The sequence below is a fragment of the Littorina saxatilis genome, linkage group LG15, assembly GCF_037325665.1.
Source record: "Littorina saxatilis isolate snail1 linkage group LG15, US_GU_Lsax_2.0, whole genome shotgun sequence".
Lineage (NCBI taxonomy): Eukaryota > Metazoa > Mollusca > Gastropoda > Littorinimorpha > Littorinidae > Littorina > Littorina saxatilis.
This window is the reverse complement of record NC_090259.1, coordinates 14,882,752-14,892,058: the sequence shown is the minus strand read 5'-3', so window position 1 is coordinate 14,892,058 and position 9,307 is coordinate 14,882,752. Positions and strand designations below refer to the sequence as shown.

At 41.4% G+C, this 9,307-nt stretch overlaps 1 protein-coding gene across 1 annotated transcript; it reads left to right on the top strand.

The window, feature by feature from the left end:
- Positions 1-1,026: 1,026 nt before the first annotated feature.
- Positions 1,027-4,046, top strand: LOC138948074 (uncharacterized). The gene is made up of 2 exons (XM_070319602.1): positions 1,027-3,575; positions 3,979-4,046. The coding sequence occupies exon 1, from the start codon at positions 1,191-1,193 to the stop codon at positions 2,505-2,507; it is 1,317 nt and encodes a 438-aa protein (XP_070175703.1). The 5' UTR covers positions 1,027-1,190; the 3' UTR covers positions 2,508-3,575; positions 3,979-4,046.
- Positions 4,047-9,307: the final 5,261 nt, after the last annotated feature.

Sequence of the window (9,307 nt, the reverse complement as noted above, 5' to 3'; positions counted from 1 at the left end):
ACGTCCACAGTATCTGAATCTTCTGACTCAGAACATTTGCCCTCGATTGCACTCAAAAGCCGCAGTGATGAGGCTCGAAAATAACGACGATGGAAACAGACGACGCGCGCAGAAAGCACGTGCGTGGCAGACGACAGCGCATTCGGCCGACCAGGGCTGAGCGGCCGAGAAGACGACAGCTGAGACGAATTACCAAAGCAATCAAGTCGTATTTGAGAAAAAAGAGGATAAGCCTTTCGGACCTCGATAGCTCCACGTTACAGAAGCTGAAGAGAGTGTATTCTGCAACGGCAATAAAGAAGAGGAGAAATAAAAAGAAGTCATCTAGTAGACAAAAAGGGGAAATGTACCAACCGAATCCATCCCAAGGTAAATATCACGTCAAAGATTTGCTACAGAAGAAGAACTCATTTAACGACAATACTCCACAGAACGATCACAAGAAGAGCAACAGAAAGGTGCCCTTCAAAACTATCCCAATAAAGGAACTAAACAATGACGATGATCAAAATGAAAACGAACAGCCAATGAAGATCGTGAAGACGGTACCCAGTGCACGGGAGCTGAACGAAATATTCAAATCTAAGAAGCGCCCACAAAAAGTGAAAGTCATCGTTGTAGAAAAATATGACGAAGAGAAGAAACCCCAGTCTCACAACAGTCAATCTAATTCAAAGAGTAGGGGGTCATCGCATGCAAACAAAGGTTCAAATAAGCATGAGAAAAGACCAGACAAAACCAAGGCAGTAAAATTACAGTCAGTAGAGGTCGAAGAACCCAAGGATACAGAATCTGTCGGAAACGAACGGCCTCACGGAATAATCCATCAAGCTCATACTTTCAAGAAAACAGACGACACCGAAGAACATATCCCCAAAGACAGTAATCCGGCGAGAAAACGTCCTGCAAAGAAACAGAATCTCAACGAAGACGACTACAAGATGAAAGCGTTGTCCGCTGTGGTCGACCGCTACACGCAGGAACTGTCCGACCAAGAGGATATTTTAAGCCAAATTCTCGAAGACACTAAGGCCAAAAAAAAAAATAGGTCTGTTTACGGTAACATAGGCCAAAAAAATAGGGTCGGTAGGTCGGGATTTTTTTTTTTTTTTTTTTCTCCAAAAAACCATATTTTTACGTTATTTTGCCAAAAAACCAAGATTTTTTTCTTTTTCTTTTTTTTCCCCCAAATGCCAAAAAAAAGTCTAGGGTCGCGCGAAAAAACTAGGGTCGGTCGAGTTACCGTAAACAGACCTATTTTTTTTTTTTGGCCTAAACAGGCAGAGAAGATACTGACTGATCAAAACCAGTTCCCGTCACTGCCTTCAAACAAAACCACAAAGGAAGGGTATTTAAATACCCAGTTACCATCTACAACTTTGAAACCAGCTCAAGATGCTGAAGACGAGAAACAAGAGCTAACGGCAGATGGCAAAACTATGGGAAAAGAACATGACGGTTCTTATCAAAAACTCCAAGTGTCTGACAGGAACAAAGACGGCAGTAATGTGAAAGACCAAGAACAGGAGCTGAACCAGGCAAGCAGATTTTCAAATGTCGGTAACAGTGCCTCAGAGCTGCCTGCCACCATCACAGGAGCTGTAGTCAGTCATATGGAAGGCATGAATCAAGATTTATCAACGGCGAAAAAAAGTTCGACCAACAACTTCAGTAACTCAAGCCGACGTGTCGATTTTAACACTGTCGAAGATCAGAAAAACACAGTTCTTATGTCTGGACGAAATCCAGTCGGGAACACCGATCGTCCAAAACAATATCTGCCACCGACCGATCTTCAGTCGAAAACAGATACGATCAACGTCGTCAATCCGAAACCACTCCTGTCAACCAGAGAAGAAATCGTCACGGTCAAAGAATCGCAACCTGTGCGCCAAACCGACTCAAACACACTCCCAACTGTAAACATTCAAAGTGAAAATGTGCCTATGAATGACGAGGGAATATCTAGAGAGTCCAAAGATTCGAAAGAGCCCGATAGAAGCAACGGTGTCACTGTAAAGGATCCGAAACAGGATGTTTCTGCCAGTGCAGCCAATAATGTAAAAGATGTGCCTACCACTGAGCCTGAAGCAGCTGGCTACGATGCGAGTCTCCATACGAACATGCAACAGGACGAACCAAACATAGGTTTCAAAGTCCTGAAACAAAATGGATCTACGAGAGACAAAGAACAAACTGCAAATGTCCAAGGAGTGAGAGAGGCTTTAGCAGCAATATTCAGAGAAAGATTTAACGCGGACAACGCCGGGAAGAACGGACAAGTTGATGAAACTGAAGGCTCCGGTTTCTTCACTAAACTTGACCTCAGACATGACGCATTGGGCATTGACACAGAAACTGCCAACTTGAAGAAAAACGGAGCATCTGACAACATTCCAATAAATGCGAATGTGACATATTCAAACGGACAGCACATTAGGCCAAAAAAAAAAAAAAATAGGTGTGGTTACGGTAACATAGCCAAAAAAAATAGGGTAGGTAGGTAGGCAATCACTTTTTTTTTTTTACATTTTTTTCTAATGTGTACAAATTAAACCTACTTGACAGGGAAATAAGTGTGCGACTCGGGCGCTTTCGCTTTCATTGCGTTTTTTGCACTCGGTTTTTTTTTTTTTTTTTTGACAAATGTAATTAAAAAGTTATAGGATCGGCCCCTAAAATTAGGGTAGGTCGGGTTACCGTAACCACACCTATTTTTTTTTTTAGGCCCAACAGATATCGACAGCTGACCAGCGCAGAAGCATCTATGGAGGACGATTTACAGCAAGACCTGTCGACAACAAATGATGAAAATGCAAGAAAAGGCAACAATTCGGATCATCTTTCAACTTTAATATCAAACAATAAATCACGAAACGTTGGAACCAAGCTTGGGAAAAATAACCCGCAGCAGGAAAAGAGCAAGCTTGGCTCAAGCGTCCGAAACGACAGGGCGAATATGATCAGTACTTCTGTGGGAATTGTTGTTTCTGGTGCCACTCACAAAAAGACAAGAGTTGAAGACAATACCGATCAAACAGGAACGAACCATGTTGAGAAATCCACCGGAAAGTCAGAATTATCTCTGCGACCAAATGTCCAAACAAATGTAGGCCTACTGGATGACCGCGAAAGGAACAAAGAACGAGGCGAATCCATCAAACAATCGCATCCGAGCAATGTTCACACATATCCTGACGTTGGAAGGGAGGCGATTCCGACGTCCAACGAAGAATTACAAGAGAAAGTTCTCGCCCTGCTCCTGCTGCGTCACCCGATGCTGCGGCAGCAGCGATTTCTCGAGGATGGTCTAAGGGAGGCAACACCTGCTCACAGCACCCCACGGAACAGAGTTCCTTCCCCTGATAAGCCAGTCGCGCGAACACCGAGCATGCTCTCACGGGCGAAGTCGATGCGAGTACTGGACGACCGAGGCAACTATTCAGGACTGATACTTCTGCATTCTGGGACTGCAGAATTGAGGGCAGACGATATCAGCACCAAAATTGTGGTGCCGAACAACATGACAAATGGGACGTCATCGGAGCGGCTGTCCCTCTTTGGGGACCATTTCTGTAAGAATCTCTTCTGTGTTTGCGTGTGTTTGTGTGTGTGTGTGTGTGGGGGGAGTGGGGGGGGGGGGGGTTAGAGTGTGTATTTGTGTGTGTGTGTGTGTATGTGTGTGTGTGTGTGTGTGTGTGAGATAAAAACTCAAACAGAAAGACTGATAGAAAGATAGACAAACCAAGAGACATTAAGAGAGTCAAACTAACGACGCTGGCTAGAATGGACCAGTAGGCATGACTGTATCACACACACAAATACACACACACGCACGAACGAACGCACACACCCATACACACACAATACAAACAAGTTTGAAACATATTGATGAATTAATGAAGCAACAAATGAATAATTGCGCGTCCTAAAAAGCATTTGAACGTGATGAATTCATACACATGTTTTTTGTTCCAGTTTTCAGCAATACATTTCTGACCGCTGTGGGTTTTGGTACAGTCTTCTTGGTATTCTGCTTCTTCCTGTGTGTTTGTTGCATGTGTGTGTGTGTGTGTGTGTGTGTGTGTGTGTGTGTGTGTGTGTGTGTGTGTGTGTTTGCTTAAATTGCGTGTTTTTGAGTGTGCGGGTCTTTGTGCGTTTGGATGGTGTTTTTAGCCTACAGATGTCATTTCAATACATTTTGTTGGACAGCGTGTTCTTCTTTTCATTTTCATCTTGTTCATGTTATTCTTCTTTATCTTCCGCGTGTTATGCTTCCTCTTTTTATATTTAGTCAAGTTTTGACTAAATATTTTAACATCGAGGGGGAATCGAAACGAGGGTCGTGGTGTATGTGTGTGTGTATGTGTGTGTGTATGTGTGTGTGTGTGTGTGTGCGTGCGTGCGTGTAGAGCGATTCAGACCAAACTACTGGACCGATCTTTATGAAATTTGACATGAGAGTTCCTGGGATTGATATCCCCATACGTTTTTTTCATTTTTTTGATAAATGTATTTCATGACGTCATATCCGGCTTTTCGTGAAAGTTGAGGCGGCACTGTCACGCCCTCATTTTTCAACCAAATTGGTTGAAATTTTGGTCAAGTAATCTTCGACGAAGCCCGGGGTTCGGTATTGCATTTCAGCTTGGTGGCTTAAAAATTAATTAATGACTTTGGTCATTAAAAATCTGAAAATTGTAAGAAAAAATAAAAATTTATAAAACGATCCAAATTTACGTTTATCTTATTCTCCATCATTTGCTGATTCCAAAAACATATAAATATGTTATATTCGGATTAAAAACAAGCTCTGAAAATTAAATATATAAAAATTATTATCAAAATTAAATTGTCCAAATCAATTTAAAAACACTTTCATCTTATTCCTTGTCGGTTCCTGATTCCAAAAACATATAGATATGATATGTTTGGATTAAAAACACGCTCAGAAAGTTAAAACAAAGAGAGGTACAGAAAAGCGTGCTATCCTTCTTAGCGCAACTACTACCCCGCTCTTCTTGTCAATTTCACTGCCTTTGCCATGAGCGGTGGACTGACGATGCTACGAGTATACGGTCTTGCTGAAAAATGGCAGCTACTTGACTAAATATTGTATTTTCGCCTTACGCGACTTGTTTTTTCTAATTTGTTTTAAGACAGTCGGCCTCCTTTATCTACGATTTGTGCACATTGTTGGATGGTTTGCCGGTTTTTTTGGGGGGGGGGGGGGGGTGGGAGGAATAAAGACCTACAGCGCAAGGCGATAAAATTGGCAGGTGCTTTTAATGTGCAAGGCTTTGTAGCATCAGACATGTGGCTCAAGCGCTGGAAACTGCGCCACACGGTTTCTTCTCGACGAGGAACCACTGCCAGCCAAAGGGTCCCTGCCGACTTCGAAGATCAACTTCTTCAATTCCGTCGAAATATTCTGCGACTTCGTCATCGCCATGACTGCCATCTGTCCAATATAATGAACATGGACCACACGATGATTCGGGTTGGTTTCACCAAACCTTTTAAAGATGACATCAGAGACAGCTGGGTTGAGTGGATGAGAGAAGCAAGACCACCGACAGTTGCTGGCAACCTCAAGCAGCCTAGAATGCAAGACGTCATCAACTGGGTCAGCAAGGCGTGGGAGAACCTACGACCTGAAACGATCATTACGTCCTTTCTCAGGTGCGCAATTTCAAACGCCATGGACGGTTCCCAAGATGATAAAACACTTGAGTGGTTTCCAGTTGAAATCGGCGCTACATGATCCTGCCTCGCGATCACGGCAATGGAGATGCTCCAGAAGAAGCTGAGAGTGGAGACGACAGTGAAGACGATGATGTTGACTTCGAAGGACTAGAATGAGTCCAGTATCATCAACCCTACCAGATCTCCAAACAAGAGAAGAAACTGTGTTTGTGCTGACGTTATTCTGAGAATTAGAAGAATCAAGGTCACTTGTGTTCTTCTTCTTTTTTTTTCTATCATGCACAGAACTTTGATCTTTATTTGTGTAAACAAACGGTGTGTTTATTATTCATTACAATTGCATAAATCACTTGGTTGTATCACTTTTTTTCTCTCGTGAAAATGTGATGACTCTTTATCTTGCAAAGGGGTGTATACCTAGCAAACGCCCACCCCCTACTTTTACCCGAAATCTGTGCGGAGGGGGTGTGGGCGTTTGCTAGGGATTTTACGGTAGTTTCGCCTTACGCGACTTGTTTTACACTTTCGGCAGCGTTCAGTATAAATTTGACGCTTAAAACGGACTAGTTTCTGTCCATAACCAATGCTGTTATCACCCAAAGATTGCTATATATGACAGCTAAGACTGTATTTGTTACATTTTAGCAGGGTTGACCCCGAGATTTTACTGCAAAAAAACAATAATAGCAAAATCTCAAAGTATGTGTTTGTCCACTAATATGGACCACATTCAACAAACAGACGAAACTAAACGCTAAAGGCTGGTTTCATTAATTCATTAAGAAGCTTGCTCACAATAACCTATATATTATATAGCCCTCGAGCTTTCAACAAAATATAACAAATAATATTCGTTCTGTGGAATTTGATAATTTCATTTGTTTTCTCTCTGGTTCTTTAGTTTCTTGTTGTGCTTCAAATAACGTTCTCGTCAAACCGAAACAGATAAATACAGATAAATAAGCATATATTTGAACTAGTCCGATTTGCACACAAAGTTGTTTGCACACTAAGTTGCATCATGTTATTTTAAAGTATGGGGGGGGGGGGGGGGGTTCGCGAAGGCCTCTTTACTGGTCAACACAAGGCGCCCAGGCTCCTAATATGGACGAGTTATGAATTTTTCTGTATTCAATTAAAATGTCTAGCAAAGCGAATTCGCTCTAATTAGGCCTGACGGATAACTAGAGAGAGAATAATTTCCAAATACAAAACGAAACTTCTTTGCGTGAAAACAAGCTAGTTATCAGCATAAAACAAACAAGTCGCTTAAGGCGAAAATACAACATTTAGTCAAGTAGCTGTCGAACTCACAGAATGAAACTAAACGCAATGCAACGCAGCAAGACCGTATACTCGTAACATCGTCAGTCCACCGCTCACGGCAAAGGCAGTGACATTGACAAGAAGAGCGGGGTAGTAGTTGCGCTGAGAACGATAGCACGCTTTTCTGTACCTCTCTTCGTTTTAACTTTCTGAGCGTGTTTTTAATCCAAACATATCATATCTATATGTTTTTGGAATCAGGAACCGACAAGGAATAAGATGAAATTGTTTTTAAATTGATTTCGACAATTTAATTTTGATAATGATTTTTATATATTTAATTTTCAGAGCTTGTTTTTAATCCAAATATAACATATTTATATGTTTTTGGAATCAGCAAATAATGGAGAATAAAATGAACGTAAATTTGGATCGTTTTATAAAAGAAATATTTTTTTTACAATTTTCAGATTTTTAATGACCAAAGTCATTAATTAATTTTTAAGCCACCACGCTGAAATGCAATACCGAAGTCCGGGCTTCGTCGAACAATACTTGACCAAAATTTCAACCAATTTGGTTGAAAAATGAGGGCGTGACAGTGCCGCCTCAACTTTCACGAAAAGCCGGATATGACGTCATCAAAGACATTTATAACAAAAAAAGAAAAAAAAGTATGGGGGTATTATACCCAGAAACTTTCATGTCAAATTTCATAAAGATCGGTCCAGTAGTTTGGTCTGAATCGCTCTACACGCACACACACACACACACACACACACACACACACACACACACACACACACACACACACACACACACACACACACACCACGACCCTCGTCTCGATTCCCCCCTCGATGTTAAAACATTTAGTCATAACTTGACTAAATGTAACAAGTCGCGTAAGGCGAAAATACAACATTTAGTCAAGTAACTGTCGAACTCACAGAATGATACTGAACGCAATGCCATTTTTCAGCAAGACCGTATACTCGTAGCATCGTCAGTCCACCGCTCATGGCAAAGGCAGTGAAATTGACAAGAAGAGCGGGGTAGTAGTTGCGCTAAGAAGGATAGCACGCTTTTCTGTACCTCTCTTTGTTTTAACTTTCTGAGCGTGTTTTTAATCCAAACATATCATATCTATATGTTTTTGGAATCAGGAACCGACAAGGAATAAGATGAAAGTGTTTTTAAATTGATTTCGACAATTTAATTTTGATAATAATTTTTATATATTTAATTTTCAGAGCTTGTTTTTAATCCAAATATAACCTTGTCGGTTCCTGATTCCAAAAACATATAGATATGATATGTTTGGATTAAAAACACGCTCAGAAAGTTAAAACGAAGAGAGGTACAGAAAAGCGTGCTATCCTTCTTAGCGCAACTACTACCCCGCTCTTCTTGTCAATTTCACTGCCTTTGCCATGAGCGGTGGACTGACGATGCTACGAGTATACGATCTTGCTGCGTTGCATTGCGTTCAGTTTCATTCTGTGAGTTCGACAGCTACTTGACTAAATATTGTATTTTCGCCTTACGCGACTTGTTTTCTTCTTCTTCTCCTTTGCGGGCGATAAGGCGAGAACATTGAGCAACGATTCTATAGCTGCGAACAGTCTTCCCGGCCGTAGGGGATGACATCTCATAGCTGAAACTTATTTAAAGAGTAACACTAACAGTAAGAAAAGTAACTTTTTGGTTGCAAGGTCCACATGATGTCAGTTGTTAAGGTGATTAGCTACTGGTTCTGACTGAGAAAATAAGAAAAGGCTGAGGCACGATGGGAACCTATTATTCCGAGTTGGTGAACGATAAAGCTGCACTAACACACACATATTTATAAAACAAAAATTAAACAAGAGGCGAAGCCTTCAAGGCTCACGTAAGAAATCGACAAACAGTAACACAAACTCAATCACTCCGTTACACATACACACACAGTAAGCATAGGTGAAACTGTGCAAGAAAGCGAGACCCTGGATCTGCCAACTAGTCTCGGCCCGCTCACAATAACAATGACCGAGACTTTCAGTAATTCCTTTGCGTGACGTCTAACCCTCTTACGTCATAATGTGACGTCTTCAAATAGTTTCTATCACACACGTCAAACACTTTTGACCGAGACGTAATCTTCTTATGCGAGCTTCATCCATAGACTCGGAAATGTTAAAGTTTCTATCACACACACACACACACACGCACGCACGCACGCACGCACAGACAGACAAAGTTTATCATCGCATAGGCTACACTTACGTGAGCCAAAAAGCAACAATAGTTTTGTGTGTGTAACTTTTTCTAATCTATTGATTGCTTCCTATCGACA